The following is a 23,335-nucleotide window of genomic DNA, read 5'->3' on the forward strand; positions in this document are numbered from 1 at the left end:
GTAGTCGCTCCCGAAAGTCGCTAATCATTTGCATCATATATGCCCACTTCCTGTCGCAACAGTCACTGTTGCTTGTGTCACTAGTCCGTTGCTAGACTACCATTGGAATGAATTACATCGCCTGGCAATGTCGCTGGCATTTTGAACAGGGCGTATTAGACAATGTGAAGCTGACGTCACGCCCTATGTTGTGTGTAGCAGTGGCGACGCCATCTTGGGAGGATCATACTCCGCTGCTATTATTGTTTTTATATGTACCTTTACTTGTTTTGTATGATATACGGTGAAATCGAAAGCGATATGACCAGGGGATTTTCCTGAACGACTCTTTGCAGTTTTTAAACACAGCAAGACCGACCTACCATAGTTATATTTCCAAATCATACAAAAAAACTGCATTGAACACACTAGCAGCTATCCTCCCAAGATGGCACGACATTCAGCATGGCGTGACATCGATTAACAAGCTCTAAAGATGCCACAAAATTTCATACACCGAACCTTTAAATTAAACTTGAATTATACAGAAACGAGAGAGATGTTACAGAGAAATCAATATTTTATTAATTTTACATATAAAAGGTGGGGTGTCCGATTTCCGAATAACGCTTGTTAAGACAAAATCGGGCCGAGTACCAAAACAACCTTGTAGCGATCTGCAGTAAGGTGCACAGTGCAACAGACGGACATAAGTTGAGCCAAGTGACGAGCGTTGACCAATTTGTACATCAACAACCGTTAACAGAAATCAGACACATTGCCTTTAAGGTCAATTAATGTGACAGTTTTTTTCTGACGATACCTTCGGCTCTGCTCCATGTTGGATCCGATCTTGTCCACATAGATTTCAGAGTACAGTAGAGCTGTAAAATGGGCAGAACACAACTGAGCGGCTCCGGCCACCTCCAGATAATTCAGATCCAGCCAGAAGTTTGAATCGCACACTGTCCCGTATTCATTACTGTAAAAGCACAAGATGTCAACATTTGAAACGCCGGTATTTTCAAGTTTGAGAAGCTGTAAACATGTCTTGAAACATTTATTTTTAGTGGTTTTAAGTCTTTCCCCGCCAGACTTTTTTTTAAGTTGCCAGCCAGCATCCTTTATCATTTTCACAAAACTTTGATGGCTCCAAGTACATTTTCTTATGGACAAACAATGTACCAAATGTAAGAACAGAGATTCTACTTTTAAACAACAAAACGCTTCCTTCTATCTTCATCTTGCACGTTGGTAGGTGTCTTCAAAATTGCAACACTTTGATTTAAAGGCTAAGATAGTTAGCATTCAATTTATGGACTCCATCCATATCAGATTCAGAAGGATGAATAAAAAACAGATCAAATATTTACCGTTACTAGCCAATAGAGATACTGCGGTCTTTCAGAAAATGTGTAACAGCACCACCTGCTGCACAACAGTGACAACCCAGATACCCAGAAAATTTGTGTTTGGCGAGGAACGAGTTAATAAATCAAACCGAGAAACTGAATATCACAACTGGAGCATTTATAACGATAATCATAAAAATGAGATGCCTTGGCAACAGAGGAAGTCCGACCTTCCGTGTGTTACTGGTCGAGCCTGTTGTCTGAGGTAGTCTATGACTGTCAGCATGCTCCGGAGAGACGGCTTATCTACTGCGGCCAGGTTTACAATATCTGTATTGCCTGTTAAAACCAGAAACATGCGCTCTTGTAAAAAACAGGTGTGCAAACTAATTCTTGTTTTGAACTGGCCTTGCAAATTTGATTTTGTACCCGAGTCTGATAGCATGGGGGTGGTGGGACGGCTGCTGGGTGTTGAGGGTCTGCAGCACTGGCTGAAGAAGCCCTGGATATGTGTGGATAAGAGCTGTCTCCAGGACCCGTCCGCATCTCCCAGAAGAATATCATGAACAAAGAGCGGCAGCATCCTCTGGCAAAAATCTGTTTTCACCTGCATAGCAAATGAGCAAGCGATTCGACGAGACATTAAGTCACAAATATGAAAAAATGTTTACCCGCCCTTCATGAGTGCTTACTTCATACCTGTATAAATCACCTTATTCTGATGAAGACAGAGAAAGATATTTGGACAAATGACATTAACTACAGGAAACAGGAAACATTAAATGGTACTTAAAGGTGCCACAGAACTTTGGTTTGCTTTCCTAAATTCTTCCAAATATCTCACAAAAATATACATAATTTTTTTCTACTATGTTAGTGGATGTCCCAGAATTAAGACTTGCTTACATTCTCCAAAATATCTTTCTTTGTGTTCGACAGAACAGAGAACTTTATATCGAATTTTCATTTTTGAACTTTGCATCTAATGTACCTCGCATAGAGACCTGGTGAGAAGCAGAGCCTCATTCTGGACTCCTCCGCTGTCTAACAAGGCCATACACAGATCCTTCAACCAGTCCCTGTGTCCACCAGGCTGAACTGACCACAGGTCAGGACTGTCCAGCCTCTCTCTGGACTGTGGGGTCACCTCCACGGTCAGGGTGGGCTCCTGTCCCAAACACCACTCACTTTCAATGACTCATTATATTTTGCAGTGTATGGCTGTTGGACGTTTGGTTTATATAGTTGTTTATTAATCCATTTATTTATTTTTAAACTTGTCCACTAAGATGATTTCATGTACACATCTAGTACAGTATGTGCGGTGGGTGTAAGACACTTGCCCGTCTCTTGGCAGAGCGGAAGGGGTTTAGGTACGCCAGCATCGGGTTACTTGCACTTTTGTTCAATTCCCCGAATTCAAGACCGGACTTGGTGGCCAGGACGTTCTTTAGACACACACCAGCCGCCTGACGCACAGCAATACTGAAATAAAGCGCCAAAGGAGAAACTCGTCACACTATGTCACTATTTTAGTTCACTTTAAAGGCTAGAAAGGCAAAACCAACAGGAAGATGTTCGCTTTCTACAAACATAATCAAATATTTCATGACCTAACCAGAATATTGAGCAGGAAAATGACTGTGGAAGGGGATTTGATTCGATCAATGTTGAATTAACAGGGATGCTTGTATTTTGCCAGCGAGCTTCATCAATGCCGTCAGGTTTTTGTTTTGTTTTTTTGAAGTTATATAATATGAAATTATAATATTATATAAAGAGTTTGTTTCCAATATGACATAACTATATATTAAATATATATTATGGCATGTCGTTCAGGAAATTAAAGTATTTATAAAATGATTGGTTGAATACATGGAATGAAACTAAAATATATATGGAATGAAAGTCTGAATAATATTAGGACTTTCATTCCATATATTCAACCAATTATTCAGTATTTTAAATACTTACATTTCCTAAACGGCATGCCATAATATATATATATATATATATATATATATACATATACACATATACATAACTTTGGTTCCAAAGGTTTTTTCAAAAACCATGTTTTTTTTATTGTACATTCCAGTTAATATCAATCAAACTGCTGCTGGTTTGTTTAGATTTTTACCATAAAAACTTCAAAAATACAACTAACACAATAAAAACATCATACCATAAAAACAAGATTTTTGAAGAGTTCTCATTTTGGAATCAAACTCACATATATATATATATGAAGAGTTTATTTAAAAAAAAGTTTGAAATAAATTCAACAATCATGTTTTTCCAATCAAAATAAAACAGCAGGTGGTTTGTTTTGATTCAAGTCATATTAACTAAACTGAACTTTTGTCGTGCCTGTGATGTGTAAGTGCGTTGTCCATGCAGTTCAGAATGACGTAGATCCACTGAATAGCAACTTCGGGATACGAACGGGCGGCATTAGCATACAGCTGATCCTTCCCATGATGCAATGCTATCGTCGACAAGTCGACAGGTCCAAGTTCTCCTAAGCACCGTCCGACAGCCTCTAAAAACAATCCAACAATATATATTTATATATATATATATAGCGTCTTAATGAAACCGAACACTTATTTTGGTCAAAACTTTACAATAGTTAGAAAGACTTACCCAGGATGTCTCTTCCGCCGGGGTGGTTGGCTGCGATTTTGCAGAGCTGAAGAAGGTTCAAAACCAGCTTAAGCAGAACACAGCCCGCTGGATCAACTACACAAACAAATCAGATGCGAACATCGACAGACCTCTTATAGGATTTCAGATTTTTATAATATACCTTATGAACTCAATCGGTCTGTGTTACTTCAAACAGACGACACACAAAATGCACAAATAAAATAAACCGAAACATGTTCAACGGTCATATTTTAGGTTATGCTGAAATAAATAAAATGTCTGTTAATGTCTGAGTAATATTGCTGTTGTCATGTGATTTCTCAGATAGTTTGTACAGGCAGCAAATAAATGATATTCATGAAGTCTGGGGATATTATGTCACAGAAATGAATAATTGGTTACAGAAATATTAACTTTTCTATTGTTTTTCGTTCATCACACAGACATATGATTGTAAAAGTTAGGCTTGTCCCACCCCTTCTGTGCTGTGATTGGACGGCTTCATAAAAAGTGCGGTTAACAACCACCAGAAGTGTGAAATAAAACTGTTTTCTTTGTCTTATGAATTGTAAGTACAGTAGCTGGTGATTGTGGGAAAACTGAAGTAACGTCTGACCGTGGCATTCTCTCAGAAGCTGAACTATCTGCTGTTTATGGCCGTGAAGCTGCCTTGTCAAATCCTTCAATCCCTCCAGACGCGTCAACGGCAGCGAATCGCATGACTTTACAGAGAGAAAATGCTCTATTTCCTGCAAAGGATGGAAAATGTCCAAGTTATTTCTAATCTATGAATTCAGATTACTGAGATGTGAATGTATTCTTTTGAGAAAAGAAAGCTTTCTATCCCTTAAAGGAGTAGTTCACCTTCGAAATGAAAATTCTGTCATCTTTTACTCCACCTCTTCCACTGACAGATATTTTGAGCAGATCAAAACTCGAAAATAACATTTCAGTAGTATTCCTTAATATTATTTAGTAGTATTTCAGTAGTATTCCTTAATATTATTTAGTAGTATTTCAGTAGTATTCCTTAATATTATTTAGTAGTATTTCAGTAGTATTCCTTAATATTATTTAGTAGTATTTCAGTAGTATTCCTTAATATTATTTAGTAGTATTTCAGTAGTATTCCTTAATATTATTTAGTAGTATTTCAGTAGTATTCCTCAATATTATTTAGTAGTATTTCAGTAGTATTCCTTAATATTATTTAGTAGTATTTCAGTAGTATTCCTCAATATTATTTAGTAGTATTTCAGTAGTATTCCTTAATATTATTTAGTAGTATTTCAGTAGTATTCCTCAATATTATTTAGTAGTATTTCAGTAGTATTCCTTAATATTATTTAGTAGTATTTCAGTAGTATTCCTTAATATTATTTAGTAGTATTTCAGTAGTATTCCTCAATATTATTTAGTAGTATTTCAGTAGTATTCCTTAATATTATTTAGTAGTATTTCAGTAGTATTCCTTAATATTATTTAGTAGTATTTCAGTAGTATTCCTCAATATTATTTAGTAGTATTTCAGTAGTATTCCTTAATATTATTTAGTAGTTTCTTCATTGCTTGCTTATTAAAGGAACCCGGTGTATAGAGAGATGTATGGCTCAATGCATTGTATTAGCCTTACACTACTAGCATCTGTCATTAGAAACACATCAAATATGTTCGATTCTTAAAAAAACCTTCATGTAAAACTCATTTTGACCTAAGGAGGCCGCCATGTTCTTTTTTCGATAATGTAAACTGTTTGTACGCACAGCTAGACAGCCAAACTAAACACAGACACATGAATCAGTTCTTCAGTAAATATAATGTGCTGCAGGATCAATGATATATTATACTCAAATAATAGTGATAGAAAATAAAGACGTCATGAGGTTTTTTATTGTTTGTTTGTCAGAAACTATACAAACATGTATATTAATAACCAAAATAATTTCAAATGTATTATTCGATGCTTATTATTGTGTATATCAGTATATTCTCATAATGTATAAAGTTTACGATTATGGTGGATGCTGATGTCTTAAAGGCGGTAGGTTAAAGTGATGATTTAATGCACGCTGACCTTGAACAGATGCTTACTGATACTGAACGTGTTCTTCTTTTATGGCAGGCAGGCTTGCGTAAAGAGGACATAGCGCCACCTAGTGTCCCTGTGTGTTTATATATCTGATCTTTTGTTTGACGTCTCATATTTTACTTTTATATATGGAAAACGTGTGTGATTCGCTGCGAAAAGTTTACGAATACTGTGACAGTTACACTGGTTTTATTAAGCCATACATCTCTCTATTCCCAAGGATCCTTTTAAATAACCATATTTACAACTCATGTATTGTAAACCTGCTTTTCGAGAATGCACGCTATGAAAAGCGCAATGGAAAGTACACCGAATTAAAAGGAATTGAATTATTCTTTGTAAGAATTAAACATTATAATCATTGTAATTTAGTGCGAGATATTGCTGATTGAGGCAGCATTAGAGAAACGGGACAGATATTGACCTGTCTGAGGGTGAATGTCCCCGAGTCGTATTTGAGGGCGTGTTGGGCGGCTCTGAGCTCTCTGAAGGGCGGGCGGTCGGGGAAAGGCTCCAGAAGGGGTACGGCTTTCTTCAACATCCGGTTCTCTGGGTTCTCCATCACTAAAAATCTCAGCAGACGAAGGACCTAAAGCATCCACACGAACAGCCTAAACGTTAAGTCTGTTACATGTTGCATACAGTATCTCACGGAGGTGAGTACACCACTCACATTTAAGAAAATATTTATTATATCTTTTCATGTGACAACACTGAAGAAACGACACATTGCCACAATGTAAAGTAGTGAGTGTACAGCTTGTATAACAGTGTAAATTTGCTGTCCCCTCAAAATAACTCAACACACAGCCTTTAACGTCTAAACCACTGGTTCAGCCCTTTTTATTTTAAAGAAGCAAGCAACACTGATGACATCGTTCTTTCTCGTACCTGCTGAGATATGGTAGACTGTTGGGTGACCTGTGCCGTGAGAGTACCCACAATGACCTGCAGGTGGCTCTCCAGAGCATCGTCACAATATTCCACAGCCGTCTGACAGACCAGAGACAGCAGGTCACAACACAGAGAGAGACTACGCGTGGACACCTCGTTCAGCTGAAATGATCTGCGAGAGACAACAAGACACAGGTCCCAGTCTTTAAAGTCCCAGTGAAATAAAAAATGACAATTCTTATTTATACATGAAACGCTGCAGTGTTAATTGTAAATAGTTTATAAATGTGGGTCATTTTATTTTTTTAATTCATGTGCCCTCAAAATGCACTTCCACCTCAAAATGACTATGCGTCACAAATTACGTAAATTAGACGGCTTGGGCGGAGCATCGGTTAACACCTCCCCTTCAACGGTCAGTCTGCAGCCAGTTCAATTTCAAAATCAATGCAACAGCTGTTTTTACACATCCAATCAATTCGCAGTGAAAAACGCAAGCCACGCCCACTACTTTTCTCCTTTGAAATTCCTTTTCACAATACGGAAGTAAAAACGATCGCAACTTCCGGTTCACAGGGACTTTAATGTCGGAGTTAAAAAAAAAGTCATCAATCGTCTTGTCAATCGTGATCTTTATATGACTATTTCTTAGGTAGAAGATATTTTGAGAAATGTCTCAGTGGTTCTGTGTTCATACAATTAAAGTAAATGGGGTTGTTTAGTGACTAAGAAATGACATGAAAGGGAGTAAATGAAAGGTACGTATACAGATTTACATTTTCCAACTTGACGAGTACACATGCGTGCAAATGAAATGGACTTTGACTTTAACAACTTCACTTGTAAAAACCGTGTCGCCGTGCACATGTAAGCGAACCTGCTGTTAATGTGGTGAATGAGTGTATAGATGATATCACGCAGCACAAAGGCCCAGGCTCCGCCCAGTCCATCCTTCACCTCCCTGAGCAACAGGCCGACAAACAGATGGTACATCATCAGGATTCTGTGTCTCTCGTAAGCGTTGGTCGTCTCAGCTGCTTTCTGACAGATCGCTATGAGAATCTTCTGAATGGACATCTAGCACATTTACAAAGACAAACACAGGCAGGCATTCAAAACACGTCCGGCGTGCGAATTTAGCACATGCACTTTTGATTGGGAGACTCACGGGTGTCTTGGACAGTATGGTGACCAGAGACTTGTGTCCGGCACTGTGACACTTGCTCAGGTAATCCAGCGTGGCTCTGATCACATAAGAGCTGAAGAACGGAGGGTTTGGTGCCGGATCTAACTCTCTGAAAAATCCAAAATACAGCAAGTTTATCTCGTGAAGTCGAACATCACTTGCATGTTTTCAAAAATCTGGGACGCAAAATGAACGTTTAAATGTTAAGAAAACGTTTTAATGGCTACAACATTACGGTAAATAAAACTCAATAAAAACTAAACAAACACATTCAAATTGTAATAATGATCAAGAATAGTTAATATTTTTCATTAATTATTAAGAAATGAAATAATAAACTTCTTAAAATCTTTCCTTTTACCGATTTAACCTCTTTTTAATCACAGCATCATATTTGTTTGTGCCACTCTTGAGAAACAACAACCTCAAAACTCCTAAAAGTAACGGCTGCAAAAATAACACTTAACACAAATAAAAAACCTATTGTATTCAAATAGAATTTTCATACTGTATTTATTTGTTGGTAGTACTATTGTATGTCTTTGTATTTGACAATAATAAAGTACCTTTAAATTAAAATACAGGCGAGTCAACTGAAATCTTAAATTGTATTTCCGTAATTTCATTTTCTGAACGTTGTGTTATTGATTTGTAAGGTGATACGACCAGAGACAAAGTACCCAGTAAACTTCTGTAAGTCTCCGTTATCTGCCGTCGGCCCTCCTGCCGTCTCGTACAGCGTCATCAACAGCTCCACCACGATGTCAGGCAGGTTATTACAAATCAAACTGTCGATTTGCTACAGAACAAAGAAATCAGCACCAGAATAAAGATACAGTTAAAGGTATCTATATACATTTCTTCGTTCGGTTAAACACACAGAAAGATATTTGGAAGAATGTTGGAAATGCTGTACCTTGTTAGCGAAAGCATTAAGTAATATATTAAGCACCTCATGTAGTGTTATAAAGAAATGATGAACCAGTGTTATCAACATCCTCACCTGTTTTCCGAGGCAGTTGCTGTCTTTCAGTAAATCATACACCCTGTGGGCTTTCTCTCTCTGTTGGGCCACCTGAGCTTCTTGCCCAGCGAGGGCGAAATGTGGCAGTATGTTCACCATGATCTTGGGGAAGCAGTCGGCCAGCAGTTGCTTCCAGTCCAGACGAAGACGATCGCCGACAGATCTCACCTCCTCAAAGTCATTCAGAAAGACCAGGTGTGGGATCAGCACATTGTAGGACGACCTAACAGCGATGAGAAATAAACGTATCGAATTTCCCGTTTGTTTTCGTCTTCTATTTTTGTTGGTTTTGATGAGGTCAATCAGAATTGCGAAACAAATACCTGTAAAACTCTTCCAGATCTCTGTAGCCCATCAGCGTGTGGGGGAAGGACTGTAGCGTGTACCGCGAGTCGGCTTGCGTCTGGTTAAGCCACTCGGCCACCAGGTAATAAAGGTGTGAATGAATCAAACTTTCAGGGTCCTTGTACCCAAGCGCTCGAGACACTCCCCTCAGCACCTGCAAACCCGGAAAGCCTTTAAATTCACATTGCACCCAGTCTAAACGGCAACATCTGACTCTTCGTTCTCAGCTCTACCTTTGCGATGAGCTGTTGGTCAATGGCGTTCTCTTTGTAGGACTGCAAAAGAGCGAACAGGGCTTGCTTCTCACACACGGGGCTGCGGGACATCACCAGTGAGAGGCTCTTTAACAAGGTCGCTCGCCGATTAAACGTCTCATCGGACTCGTCTTCGGGAGAACAGTTTCTCTGTAGTGCATGATGAATTAGCAAGATTTATGCTAATTTATGGAATGGTTTAACCTGTATAATTGTCCGTCAGGTGAAAATCACTTTTAAAGGAGTCATTTACCTTCCAAATGATCGTTTACTCACCCTCGCGTCATTTCAAACCCGTTCGACTTTCTTCCGCAGAACGCAAAAGAAGATATTTTGAAGAGCGTTGTTAACAGCCCCCAATTCGCCTGCATGGGTTACAACAGAAGTGAACGGGGGGCTGTGCTGTTCTGTTACCATCATTTTTCTTCTTTTGCGTTCTGCGGAAGAAAGAAAGTCATACAGGAATGACAAGAGGACGTGTAAATGATGACAGAATTTTCATTTTGACGCTGAACTACTTCTTCAAAGGAGCAATGTGTTTTTTTTAGGAGGATCTATTGACAGAAATGCAATATAATATACGAAACGATGTCTTCAGAGGTGTTTAAAGACCTTACGTGATGGACCGTTATGTTTGTATTACCTTAGAATGAGATATTTCTATCTACATACAGAGCGGGCCTACAAACATTAGCCGCCGTGTTATGTACAGTAGCCCTTAAAGGACAAATCAATCTAGAAAGCGTGTTTCCTCTTCGTGTTCCCTCCGGTGAGTTTTAGACGATCTTTCTCTCCAAAGTCTCTCTGCTGGAAAGTATCTCCATAGACGTCTATGACTATCTCCACTAAAAGCCTTTGTACCGCAGGTCCTAACGCGTGCGTCTCTGCTGTAAAGTCTTTATAATATTAATGCTGGTCCTGACTTCTAGCCTACATTTTATACTCAAAATTAGGGCTGTGCAATATATCGAAATTATCGGAATATCCCACAACTGCATATCGCGATGGTTTGCGATAAATTAGCTATTTAAGTCTTCAAATAGTTATGTATGGTCAAAGTTTTAGGGCGATGCGGATAGTATAGGATCTATCTGGCACGCGGATGTTAGCTGGGATATGCGTGCGTGTGCATGATAGCATGTCAATAAAAAAGAATTTCCGTTTACAAATTGTCAGATTTGTTTCATGCAACAGTAAAACATGGCTGTTCACTTTCAGAAGTTGTAGTGATGCTTTCTTTTTCTTAAAATAATGTGAAATATATGTTGGTTGTATAATTTCTTTAATACATTTTAATACAATTTAGATGGTTTTTAGTAATCAAATTGTGTATCGCATTATTTAGCACGCTATAGCATTTTTCCTCAATCTGACACAGCCCTACTTAAAAACCAGAGCCTTTATTTTATCTAATAAATAAGACATCGCTCTCACTTGCATGATTTCGTCCCTGCATCGACATGAGAAGAAACGTTGTCTCAGCCGACTACATCTTTTGGATTGAGAGATTGGTTGCAACTCTCAAACTCGCCGCTATAAATCACACTCTTTAAATGTTGAATTCAACATCATTGTTCTATAGCACAGACTTCAAATCCTAGTTCAAATGTAGATGATCGTCATGTGGATAGTGTGTTAATCTTTAGTTTTTACAGCTATATGCATATGCATACCAAAGTCACTTGCACTATTTTAGTCTAAATTATTATCTGTTCATATCCACCTGTACATTAATGTTCATAGTATATAGTCATCTGTATATATTGTTCATAGTATATACCTACTGTCATATTCTCATAGAACATTCCCACTGTAAAATATTTTTATAGTCCATGCCCACTGTATTATATTCTCACTATTGTATTCTGTATTTATTCTAACTGTATATCCTGCACTTGCTAACTGCACTTCTGGTTAGACCTAAACTACATTTAGTTACACTGTACTTGTATATGTGTAATGACAATAAAGTTGAATCTAATCTAATCTAATCTATATTTAAATAAAGGTTTGAAAGAGTTTACCTTCCCTCTTATTCGCTCCTGAGCCTTAAGGTAAATGTTCTCAAATGCCATCTGCTGAGTCTTCAGAGGAAGCATCGTCTTCTCTCCACCATCCTCTCTTTTTATAAGAAACAGTCTTGAATAAAAAAATGATGGATCGTTAGGTTCATTTGAGATAGGTTTGTTTTCGGAGAGAGAGAGAGATTGAGGGGTTTCAGTGGAAAACACACCTCTCCACAGACAGCGCTGCCAGCATGCACACGTGATGATGGGGATCTGCCAGATGAGATGAAAGAACCACAGATGCCGGTAGCTCCTCCTCCTTCACGGTGAGGACCGCCCACTTACAGCATGGGTCCGCCTTACCAATAAATGAACAATGATACCAAACAATATAAAAATAAATGTTTACAATATACATAAACATACCCAACCGGTTTTATTCTTTGTTTTGCAAAAATTAGCAAGTTTTATGTGATTACAAGCTAGCTTTCAGTCGAATGTTGTTAGAATAAAACTCGCAGCAATTTAATTCCAGCAATATTGCCAAAAAATCTCATAATTACTCTAAGAGGCCGTTTGCACAAGACCGTTTTCAACTCAAAACGTTTCATGCGATTTGGCCGTTCATTTACACGAAAGTGGCGTTTTGGGGGATGGTGTAAACGTAGTCATTTTACCTTCATCTTGAATCATTCTTACCTCTAACAAAGCCAGTAAACACTGCCCCAGGGCTGCTTTCACAGCTGACGTGCATTTGCCAGATTTAGCCAAGATACTGCAAAGAGGAAATGAGTCAAAGCAAGTGTGAAATTAGAGAAAGAAACTGATTTGTGGGCTAAATTGAAATATGAAATGGCGATAACTTAATTTCCTATTGGTTCTTTGGGCCAAAATCTATTACAATTAGTCACAACTACTGTATAGGTATTCAAGATTAATATGAGCATGGCAGAAACTTCACGTTCAACCGGACTTTCATGATATAAAACAGAGTCGGAGAATTCCCGAATGGATATTGTTTCTTTAAATTAAAGTCTATATATTTTTGCCCAGCCCTAATTTGAATGCAATGATTTGTGTTTATCTGAAGAAAGGAATACATTTAGGAAGTGGATAAATGTAAAAAAAACCCGTCTATTTTGGGTGAACTGTTTCTTGGTGGCATCGAAGGAAGGTGTGCTCCTTACCAGAAACCTGACATAACCTGAAGCAGAGCTCCACGCACATGTGCCATCGCATCTTCCTGCTCGCTCTCAGGTGCCGTGCGGCCCACACAACTGATGGCTGGGATTAAAGCACACAAGATGGCAGCGCACACTTCCTGGTCTTGCCGATAGAGAGAGCAAACATCACTGCAGGAGAAATTGAAAAGAATAATGAAAATCTGAAAACAATTGGATCAACTCTTTAGGGTGTGTTCACATATGCCGTGTTTGGTCCGATTTAAACAAACTCTTGTGCGATTGCGCTGTTAGTGCGGGTTTTCGTGTAAATGTGAATGCTGCCGCCCGAACCCTGGTGCGCATCAAACAAGCAAGACCGCTGAAAAGATGTGTCTCGCTCCACTTTCACGTTTACATTTAGAAGACGCTTTTAACCAAAGTGACTAACATTGCACTATCCTATACATTTATACATACCTTGCGTTGTTAGCCCAATGCTCTTACCACTGAGCTACAGGAAAGCCGTTCAAATGAACCAAAAACAGGAAGCGATAACAATACACAACCCAAAAATCAAGTGATTTGGTAATAAAAAGGAGTGTTTATTAGATCTGTACTTGCGCATGTTCGGAGGAATTCCTGGCGTAGTTTAAACACTTCATGAGGTCTTTCGCGATTGTTCTGGATGTCCGGTAAGTTGCGTTTAAAACATAAATCATAAATGATGTCCAGTCACGGCGCGACTTTACACGTGAGCCATTAGGTTCGGTATCTAAAGGTTCGCTGTTAAAATGCCAGTCTGAACACCAAGCGAACCAGGAATAAATTCATTTTTTGGTCCGGACCAAAATAAACTGAGCTACAAATATGAACGCACCCCAAGCGTTAGACATCTAAGCGAAGAACTTGAGTAAAGTTTTCCTACGCGAGAGGTCTGAGAAGATCATCCCATTCTTCGGTAGCCAGAGATGCGACCTCGGCTGGGAGTTTCTTCAGCAAAGTGAGATACTGCAAAACAAAACAAAGACTTGGATACGTGACATCAAAGATTATTCCAGGACGTATATTACACACATTCCTTTTGCATTGTGGAATTCGTCACATTTCAACATCTTAAAGGAGTAGTTCGCTTTCAAAATCTAATACTAATGTATATAATCACCATGTTGAGGTGCAGCGGTTGAGAGAAGTCTGCGAGGTCCAGCAGTTTCAGCAGCTTGCGTTGTGTGTCCACAGGTTTAAACGAGAACCCGCCGTTAAGCTCCGAGGACGCACACAGTGACAAGAATCCAAGCACTGACAGGAAGGCTAAGTCCTGGTTAGCAAAATGCTGCTCGGATAAAGCGCTCGTTGCCCCTGTGATCGAACACAAAAACATTCACTTCATCAACAAAGAGAGTACACGATCTGTAATATGGCCATGATTTGGTTTTTCAGAAAACATACTAAACAACACCGTCGTTTGCAATGTGTGACAATGGAGGTACTGAGAGACATTACCTGTGCTGAACTTTGAATCGCCAGCTTCTTCATTATGCTGGTGCGGTCTGGAGGTGCTGTGGTGTGGTTCATCTCCGTCTTCAAATAGATCAATTTCCTCCCGATTGTCTGTTTGGGTCCTGCTCGCATCCACGTCTTCCTCCATCGGCTCGTTGTCCATGACTGCGTTATCCTTTTTACCCGAGTTACTCAGCTGTGGATGTTAAACGTTTGCATCGGTTGACTCGTTCAGCAGTGGATAAACAACAGGGAGCACGGTATTCATTTGGTTCTATGTCCGTCCACCAATTGCCAGGACAATTAAACTCTTACCAACTGCTTCGATAGATCACCCAGATCATTCAACAACCTCACGGGCAGTGTCTTCATGAATAAACTGCGAGAGACGCTCAAAACTTTGTCCTCCTAGGAAAGAACAGTGGCACACGCAACAACTCACAAATAAGAAATACGGTTTCTTTTTCATTATTTTACCATTCGTACTTAAAGGGGGAGAGTTTACGCACCCTCTTGTCATTTCAAAGCTGTGTGACTTTCTTTCTAAGATATTTTAAAGAAAGTCAGTAACCGAACAGCGCCGGTAATCATTGTTGTAGAAAGTCATACAGCTTTTGAATGACAGGAGAGATTTCCGGGGCATTTTTGATAGACCTACCACTTTAAGAACAAGTTTGCAAGGAGGTGAAATACTTGATTTAAAATATAACTTTATATATCTTACCTTTTCTCTTTTGCTAACACTATCTGAGCACAGCTGCATGACAGATTGAATTGTTGCGATGGTGTCGTTCTCTGCAAGTTTGCTCTTCGCTGTGGATACGTAATGACTGAATTCTTGCACCAGTGCCTACGAAGACACAAAATATGTCAGTCGTTATTCCCTATTTTAAAAAGGTGAAAAGAAACACCATTTCAAAGCACACGAATCTGACCTTGGCTTTGAGGAAGAGAGGAGAGTGACAGGCCTGTTCTTCAGTGAGAAGCCCGATACACACGTATGCCGAGAGAACTCCGGTCAGCAGAAACACACAGCGTAACACACACTCATGAGGAGCGTTCGCACCCTGTGCAGATTCAATAAGATACACATTTATGAAGGCAGCTCGCTTTTATTCAGACACAATAGACAAACGGAGAGCGTCTCAAATAGTATGGCGTAGTAACACACAAAAAGTATTATGGTAGGCTAAAATAGTTCATTGTAACACTCGCTACATTGTAACCCCGCGATCGTGAACGCCGTTTAACACATCGCATGCTAATATATATAAAGATGGTTTCATCTTAACAATATAAACAAACATTACTGTGCATGAACTGAACATCCGGTGCACATTCACAAACAATAGAGCGCCTGCAGATTATATCTGATAACAAGCTAAAGAAACCCAGAAGAAACTATACTTGGCTAAACTTGTCTCTCAAATATTCTGAATTTAGACTCTGCGATACCAAGATCAACCACTAGAGGTCAGTGTACAATACGCTTTCTTTAACCGTGACTACAAGACACATTCAATCAAATGAACATACTAAATAATTCAACAAATCGTTTATTTAAAACAATTATTATACAGAAAAATTATAATTTAAATTAATATTAAGAAATTATATAAAATATACAAAGTTTTAGTATTAGACACTGGCCAAAAACAAACCGGAAGTTAACTGGGGTCAGGCGCACGCGTCTGATGAAACAGTCTAAGGTAGTCATCCTCTATCCGGACCTTTGCTTTGTTCCATCCGGACCACGAGACGTATTAAGACGTAATAAACCATTTGACTCTTTTGGTTGTTTAAATTGAGACGCACGTCTACACAACGGAGAATCACATCACACACGCTTCATAACCTGATTCATTATTAAATAACAAGCATCAAAGATTAAATTAAAGCATTCATTTCACAAAGATTTCAATCTTTAAAATGGCATTATTCAGTCGGTTCTTAAGATATTGTTGTCACAGGATATTCTGCAGGATCATTTCACGTAGAAAACAGTCAAAAGTCTTCGGCTGGGTTTTCACAAGCAGGTTCACATTTTGTAATGTACAACGTTCTAAAGGGAAAATTATTTAAAGAGAGAAGTAGTTCTGGTATGAATGGCATGAAAAGGATAATTTAGTAAGTGATACTGTGAGATGTTTTATGATGAGAACATTTTAATAGTTAGTTTTCTTTTATTTTCAAATATTAATGATCAGACTTCTATTAAGAGAGCATTCTCCTATAGCCACGGAGCCTACAATACATACATACTGACGATATCAAAATATAAAATAAATGGCCTGATAAAAGATCATAGGCTTATCTTTTATACAGTTAATAAAGTACATCAGAGGTTCTCAAAGTTTGCATTTAAAGGTCCGAATCTGAATTCTCGTTAATGTCAAAGGTCCGGTACAATTGTTATAACAAAACTTGCTTTTAATAAACATTAAAAACAACTTTAAATAACAAATCAACTCTTTATGAAGTTTTTCATGTTTAAATCATGTTTTTATTGTGTTAGTTCGCTGTATTTTACATTATTACTTATTCAAAAGACCCAATTGCAGTGTCATTGATATTAATTTGAATGCACACAAATAAACATGGTTTGTGAACATCTTTTTATGCTTATCATCATATTCACGGCGTTATCTAGTCGTACTTGCATTTACTATCTTAACTGTTACATACAGTGCTGTATATTCATACAACAAAATGCAATAAGTCGTTCTCATTTACATATTTGAGAATCAAAATCACGCGCACGCGGGGCTGATACCTGCAACATTGCATCTACGCGCTTTAGCTGAAGAAGTCTAAAAGGCGACAAAAACACGAGACGCCCGGACAGTTATGTTTCCACGTTTTCTACCCTGTTGTCTAACCGTGCTAATGAATGTGACCAGAGGCGTTATAGCTCCGTCTCATGTGTTACCCGGGCAGCACGTGACGTGTTTGTGATTACATTCTAAAAATGTCCGTTATCAGCTCTGAGGTAGAAAATGAAACCATTTATGTACCGGATGACATGGATAGCCACGGAGTGGAACGAGAACGACACCTACACTGGATTGTACGCGCCACGTGCCTGCATGTGTATTTGTTTGGTACTTGGCGGGTCCGGAACGAATTACCTTCCGGTCCGGACTTTGAGAAGGGCTGCAGAATATCAAACCGGGCTAAATTTATTAAATACTCATTTATTTTCAAAAACACATTGTGCAGACCTCCGTTTGGAAGAAAATATAAAGACCGGACCTCTTGGAACTTTATTTTGAATACCCCTGGTCTAAAGGCTATATAATAATGCACACATAAAATGTATGAACATATACGAGCAGGCGAGTGAAATCTTTGACAAAGCATATCATTCTGCTCTTACGAAAAAAATCGAAGATGTTCTAAAGAAAATATTTGTATGAAATGTTTTTGTTTGAGAATGTCCCTTTTCCTACAAACTTCCAATTCTTCATCTTAAAAACAATCTTATATTTTGTTTTACGAACCGTTGGGGTTCATTTCTCAGCCAAACTTAATGTGTGAATCAATCGAGATTAATTAGATGAATTCATCGCCACGTCACGTAATTAATTAGATCAAAATTTGTAATCGCTTGATAGCCCTAGTTATTTCACGCCACATAAAACAATGTTTAAAAAGAGTAAGTCAAACGTGGATGTTAGGGACCATAAAGGTATAATATAATAAGCCAGGACACTATACTCACATCAGGAGAGTAGCAGTTAAAGAGTTGCTCAGTCACAGACAGAAGACTCTGCTCCAGTTTGGTCCTGAGAGTCTGAATAACAGTGAACTGTGGCTTTTCTAAACAAATCCTTTCTCCTTGAGCTTTTACTGTAGAGCAGGGTGGCGTCTCGTCAAAAGTGAACTGCAGATACAGACTCTCCACCTCACCTAAACTTTCTTTCTCCTCTGTGTGGACACTAGAAGCAGTGAAGCTGAAACAAAGATCTTATATTATTATTGTCACGTAAAGTAAAGTACGCAATGAATCTGAGTGCAGGCCACAGCGATAGTTGATATTTATCAAATGTACAATAAGGGTGACCAGACGTGCCTGTTCCCGGGGACACCGCCTGCACAGGATTTCGTCCCCGTTTCCGGGGATGCAGGAATGCGAAATATGTGTTCGACGCGTCATGTGTGAATCTAAGTGCATCATGTCAAAATACATGCCTCCTGCAGACGCGTCGATTGGATTGATGATAAAAGAGACGCTTAGTCTCATGTTTTATCAAGAGTTAAGTGTTACGTGAGTGTCTTGCGAATATCTCTTAATCGCGAGCGTATCTTTTATCATAAACCTCTTTGAACCAGTCTGTGTATTTGACGCAGATAGAATCGCATGACGACCGCATATGTCTCAGTCCTGCATCCCCGGAAAGGCGACTTCAGGAGGACGCACACAAAACTCTGTGTAGGTCTTGTCACCTTAATGTACAAACTTCACAACATTATTCAGAAAAAGTGCGTGAATCAGAATAGATGCAGAAGTGATAATAAACACGTAGAGTATTGTCAGATAACTTGTAATGTAATGACACTAGAAAGAGAAGTTAAAGCGTATGTGTATGTATCATCAAAGATATTATTATTAAAAAGATGCGTCACTACCACTGGAATGAATGGGGAGGAATGCAAAGCTCAATATGGCCGCCCTAGCGAAGCTTCGCGCATGCGTAGCATGTACAGCCACACATTGAATTGGGACTATAGCCAGCGATCGTAGAAATATCAGTATTCCCCGGTCTTCAAACAGTCATGTTTGAACTACGTAATAACTGCCTGGAGGCTCGTTCCAAACAACAACAGGACTTCCCTAAACAGACTTTGGTATCATGCGGTACTCACCTCTCAGACAACAGACTGCCCATCAGAAACATCACACCTGCCCTGCTGTCTTTTAGTGTCAAAGACACCAAAATTCTAGGAATGAGGTGCAGTGGAAAATCCCTAAAAACACCAAAACAACGTTAACGTTCACAGTAGTTTGTATAATTTCTGATGCCGAGATGTTAAAGGAATAGTTTGAGCATTCACAAGAGTTAAGTTCTGCCTGACCTTTGACCTTGTGCATGATGTAATTCATGTCGTAAAGAATGAATGCATCTCGCAGAAAGCAAGGAATCGCACTAGGCAGAACTGTTCACAACAGAGGACAAAGTACACGACTGTCACCCGGAATACACGAGAATAAGTAAACACCATTTTTTTGGTGAACTATTCCTTTAGGGCACACTTTATAACTGCTATCGTGTTGTAGGTGCCTGTTGGCATGTTGATGTTTCGTTCCTGAGCTGTTCTGGGTGGTGGCCCAAAAACCGCCCACTCCAAGATACAGTAGATCATCCATAGACTTTTTATGACAACTGTGCTTTATCGCCCAATTAATTGATAGTTTGTTTAAACAGGAAGTAGCAAAAACTCACGCCACGGGTCAAACCAGAAGCTGAAGCAGAGCATGTGATATGGAGATGTCCCACCTGGTTATAATGAGGTGAGGTCTACAGTTGTCTTCCGTCTCCTCGCTCTGTTCGTTCATGAGCAGCCAGCTGATGATGGAGTCTCTGAGGGTGGGCATCTCTCCACCCGTCTCCACGTGAAGCCCACTGGTGAAGTCACGGCTGTGAACGCTGTTAGGAATGGAGTGCTTCAACAGAGCCTGCGTAAGGCACAGGGTACTAGTGCTGAGGAGAACAACAAAAAACATCAGCTACAGTTTCCAAATATTCACTTTGAATATTTCAAGTTAAATACAAATAAGAGTAAAGTTTGTAAGTTTAGTTTTATAAATACTTGGCCCTTTCATTGGTCGGCTAATGTTTTAAAGTGAAAAAATATATTGTTGAAATATGCAACAAAAAGGATTTCACTAACATATTTATTTAAAAACTGTAGAATAAAGGAGAAATATGCATCTTGTGCAAACATTTCAATGTTAGAAAGCACAGATTATTATTTTGTAACTTCCTAGTTAAAAAATTGTATTGGCAAATTGTGTCACATTGTTCAAATGTGTTTATATATGTAATATATATATATATATTAATGTTTATGTTCACTTAAAAGAGATGCAGATAGAAGAATTTTAATTCCTAAGGCAGGGATGCAAATTTATGACATGCAAAAAGGGCAAGACTTATTTTTAAAGCAAATCTTTTAAGACAATTTAAATATTAAATTATATCATATAGAAAATCACTGAACAATGTAACCAATGTAAAAGCTTAAGAAAAATGTATCTGTGCTTCCTAACATTAAAATATAAATGTTTTTAGTTCCTCTATTTTTTATTTGGTATCTAAAGTTGAAATAATTTCTCAATCCTCCATTTTTTCATCTAGCCTTTATAATGTAATATAGTTCCTCTATTTTTTCTTATTTTAATTCTAAAATGCAAAATATGTGCAATTTAATATTTTAGTTCATATATTGTTTATTTGCCATCTAACAGTTGTCAATTTTTTAATTTTAAAGATGCAAGATGCAAGTTTATGTAATGTAGCAACTACTTCAATGAGTGTTTTATTATTCATAAAAGTGGCATTTTATGATATTAAAAGCTTAAAACAGCCTAAGCTTGAAAGACGTCTTAAAATAATTATATAAAAAAACATGAATGGTCAATTCTGTATTTACAGTATACTCTACACATCCTTTCAGTGATGAAAGTTTAAGCAAAAACACTCACAGAGAAGGTTTGCAAACAGCCCCAGCGAAGATTTTCCAGAACTCTCTATCAAGCGGCACCAGGGATGCTTGCACCATGGTACACAACAGTTCCAGACACAGAGTCCCCGTCTGAGCTGAACCCACTCCTCGCAGAGCCAGTCCCCAAACTTTGCCCCACAGACGGCTGAGTTCAGCAGAGTGACATGAGGCATGGCAGAGCGCCAGCTCCCTCAGACAGCGCAGGACATACGGTCCTCTCTCTCCCCGTCGCTGCTGTTCACCCTGGAGCTGGCACAGTAACCCCAGCAGAGGCACGAGCTCATTGGACGGCAAAATGGAGGGGTACTTTGATATCAGGGTGGCCGTGACCTGTAACCTGTCGGTGGAAAGAATGAGATTCTGTGTTGATAACGTACTATTTCAAGGCACGGCCATCCATTCTTTGACACTTTTCAAGGGCATTATTATCAAAGTGTTGCAATAAAACCGTACCAGGGTATCATATCGAAGTCGCTAAGGTGGGGTTGCAGTTTCGAACGAATCACCTCCCAGTTCGCCAACGGTTGCTCAATTCGCCTGCGCTTGCAGTTCTGGGGACTGTCTCGCTGAGTATCCCGATACAGAGATGATGTCACTTCCTGAACATGAGTGCCTTGGCTATACAACTAAAGACAACACACATTTATAATGACGGAATCAAGCATCAACAAATATTACTCTATACTTTATATGAAATAAAACAATTATATATAGCGCACAGTGATGTGTTAGAGGGATTGTTCTTGCCATTCCAGGTGTGTTCTCTCGATTGTTTACATGGATACACACATTGATCACGAAACAAGCTAACATATAACGTTCTCTCTCACAAACAAACTGTTTAGCTCCAAAAGACATTTATTGATTCACCAGAGTCTTGGCTTTTTGGAGCCTAAAAAGCTCCCATGTAAGAAGATGACAAGACTTAATTTAAAATTATTCAATTGTGTTCAGTTGAAGAAATATTGAAAAATATGTAAATAAGGAGAGAATTTGGTAACACTTTACTTTTTTAACAATAAGTTAACGTATTAGCTAAAATTAACTAACAATGAACAATACTAATACAGCATTTATTAATGTTGGTATTTACAAACACATTATTAAAATCAAACATTGACACTGTTAACATTAGTTAATGCACCTTGAACTAACATGAATAAGGATTCATAAATGCTGAAAAACTAAATTGTTCATTGTTATCTAATGTTAACTAATAGCACCTTATTGTAAAGCGAGAATTTTGATATTTGGGTGAACTATTCCTTGAAGCTAATGTATAATGTGGCATACTGTCTCCACTATGTTACTTATCACTGTCATCCACAGGTTCTGTATATGACGTGTGATAGAGCATCAACATAAATCACCTGGTGGCAGACATCAGCCGTCAGCTCAATGAGGTTTTCTTTGACGGCGATGTGACGAGAGCCTGTGGCGTATTTTCCTCTGCTGCCAATCTGACCGATCTCACTGATGAGGGCTTCGTAAAGGGAATAGAGCTGACCCTGCCATCTGACCCAGTCCTCCGCATGGGCACCTGTGGCAACAAAGCACCTTGGTCAAATCTTTATAGAAAGATGCTGCGGGTGATGAAAATACTGTATTCTTTCATCCTTACCGTCAAAGCTAAAACATGAAATTTTGTTTGACTGTCTTTTTGCAAAAAAAGACGTTTTAATGCAGTGGACCATGACTTTTCCGGTTCTTTCACGTGTACAAATTACAACCGCTTAACAGTCCTGCACAAGTGCTTTATCCTAGATATTCTGTCAAATAGCTATCTTCCAAAAGCCCTTGACCCAGTTTTTTTGCTTAACACTTTCACAAATAATCTTTGTCTTCCAAAACGAGATGTATTGTAAAGCGCTGTTGTTTCAGTACCTGTCTCGGGAGTCTTGGCCCCTTTGGGATGATGAACGCAGATCTGAAGGTAGAAAAACTTCACTAACTCTTCCTTGAGCACTGAACTGGGTCTCATCTGCGTATAAACATACAGCATAGATGACAGAACTTCTTCACCCAGAGCGCACACTCTTTTCCTGCTGGACAGAACCACTGAACGCAGAAAAACGTTGGCAGCAGTTACCAGATTCTCCAGAACCATCAGCTGCTTTTCGGCCCTGAGGAGGGACATCACAAAACAAGTTGGACATATGTTATAAAAATAA

The 23,335-nt window shown here is 38.8% G+C and overlaps 1 protein-coding gene across 2 annotated transcripts in view; it reads right to left on the reverse strand.

Annotated features, from left to right (window-relative positions):
• Window positions 1–23,335, reverse strand: part of atm (ATM serine/threonine kinase) — a 40,639-nt gene that overhangs the window by 14,771 nt on the left and 2,533 nt on the right. The window contains exons 7-39 of one of the 2 annotated variants that reach the window (XM_079482379.1): window positions 23,049–23,287; window positions 22,535–22,704; window positions 21,618–21,790; window positions 21,145–21,501; window positions 19,937–20,140; window positions 19,305–19,406; window positions 18,160–18,391; window positions 15,374–15,505; window positions 15,163–15,288; window positions 14,754–14,846; window positions 14,442–14,634; window positions 14,104–14,297; window positions 13,867–13,949; window positions 12,966–13,130; window positions 12,478–12,553; window positions 12,006–12,136; window positions 11,797–11,911; window positions 9,752–9,922; window positions 9,497–9,672; window positions 9,153–9,396; window positions 8,830–8,948; window positions 8,132–8,258; window positions 7,841–8,040; window positions 6,961–7,135; window positions 6,494–6,658; window positions 4,597–4,729; window positions 3,978–4,073; window positions 3,702–3,873; window positions 2,675–2,816; window positions 2,323–2,499; window positions 1,761–1,938; window positions 1,562–1,670; window positions 803–961 (exon numbers count right to left, since the gene is read on the reverse strand). In XM_079482379.1, coding sequence (XP_079338505.1) covers window positions 803–961; window positions 1,562–1,670; window positions 1,761–1,938; window positions 2,323–2,499; window positions 2,675–2,816; window positions 3,702–3,873; window positions 3,978–4,073; window positions 4,597–4,729; window positions 6,494–6,658; window positions 6,961–7,135; window positions 7,841–8,040; window positions 8,132–8,258; window positions 8,830–8,948; window positions 9,153–9,396; window positions 9,497–9,672; window positions 9,752–9,922; window positions 11,797–11,911; window positions 12,006–12,136; window positions 12,478–12,553; window positions 12,966–13,130; window positions 13,867–13,949; window positions 14,104–14,297; window positions 14,442–14,634; window positions 14,754–14,846; window positions 15,163–15,288; window positions 15,374–15,505; window positions 18,160–18,391; window positions 19,305–19,406; window positions 19,937–20,140; window positions 21,145–21,501; window positions 21,618–21,790; window positions 22,535–22,704; window positions 23,049–23,287 — 5,328 coding nt within the window. The remainder of the gene's footprint in view (window positions 1–802; window positions 962–1,561; window positions 1,671–1,760; window positions 1,939–2,322; window positions 2,500–2,674; window positions 2,817–3,701; window positions 3,874–3,977; window positions 4,074–4,596; window positions 4,730–6,493; window positions 6,659–6,960; window positions 7,136–7,840; window positions 8,041–8,131; window positions 8,259–8,829; window positions 8,949–9,152; window positions 9,397–9,496; window positions 9,673–9,751; window positions 9,923–11,796; window positions 11,912–12,005; window positions 12,137–12,477; window positions 12,554–12,965; window positions 13,131–13,866; window positions 13,950–14,103; window positions 14,298–14,441; window positions 14,635–14,753; window positions 14,847–15,162; window positions 15,289–15,373; window positions 15,506–18,159; window positions 18,392–19,304; window positions 19,407–19,936; window positions 20,141–21,144; window positions 21,502–21,617; window positions 21,791–22,534; window positions 22,705–23,048; window positions 23,288–23,335) is intronic. The other variant, XM_079482380.1, reaches the window with a different exon arrangement.

The sequence above is a fragment of the Barbatula barbatula genome, assembly GCF_947034865.1.
Source record: "Barbatula barbatula genome assembly, chromosome: 19".
Lineage (NCBI taxonomy): Eukaryota > Metazoa > Chordata > Actinopteri > Cypriniformes > Nemacheilidae > Barbatula > Barbatula barbatula.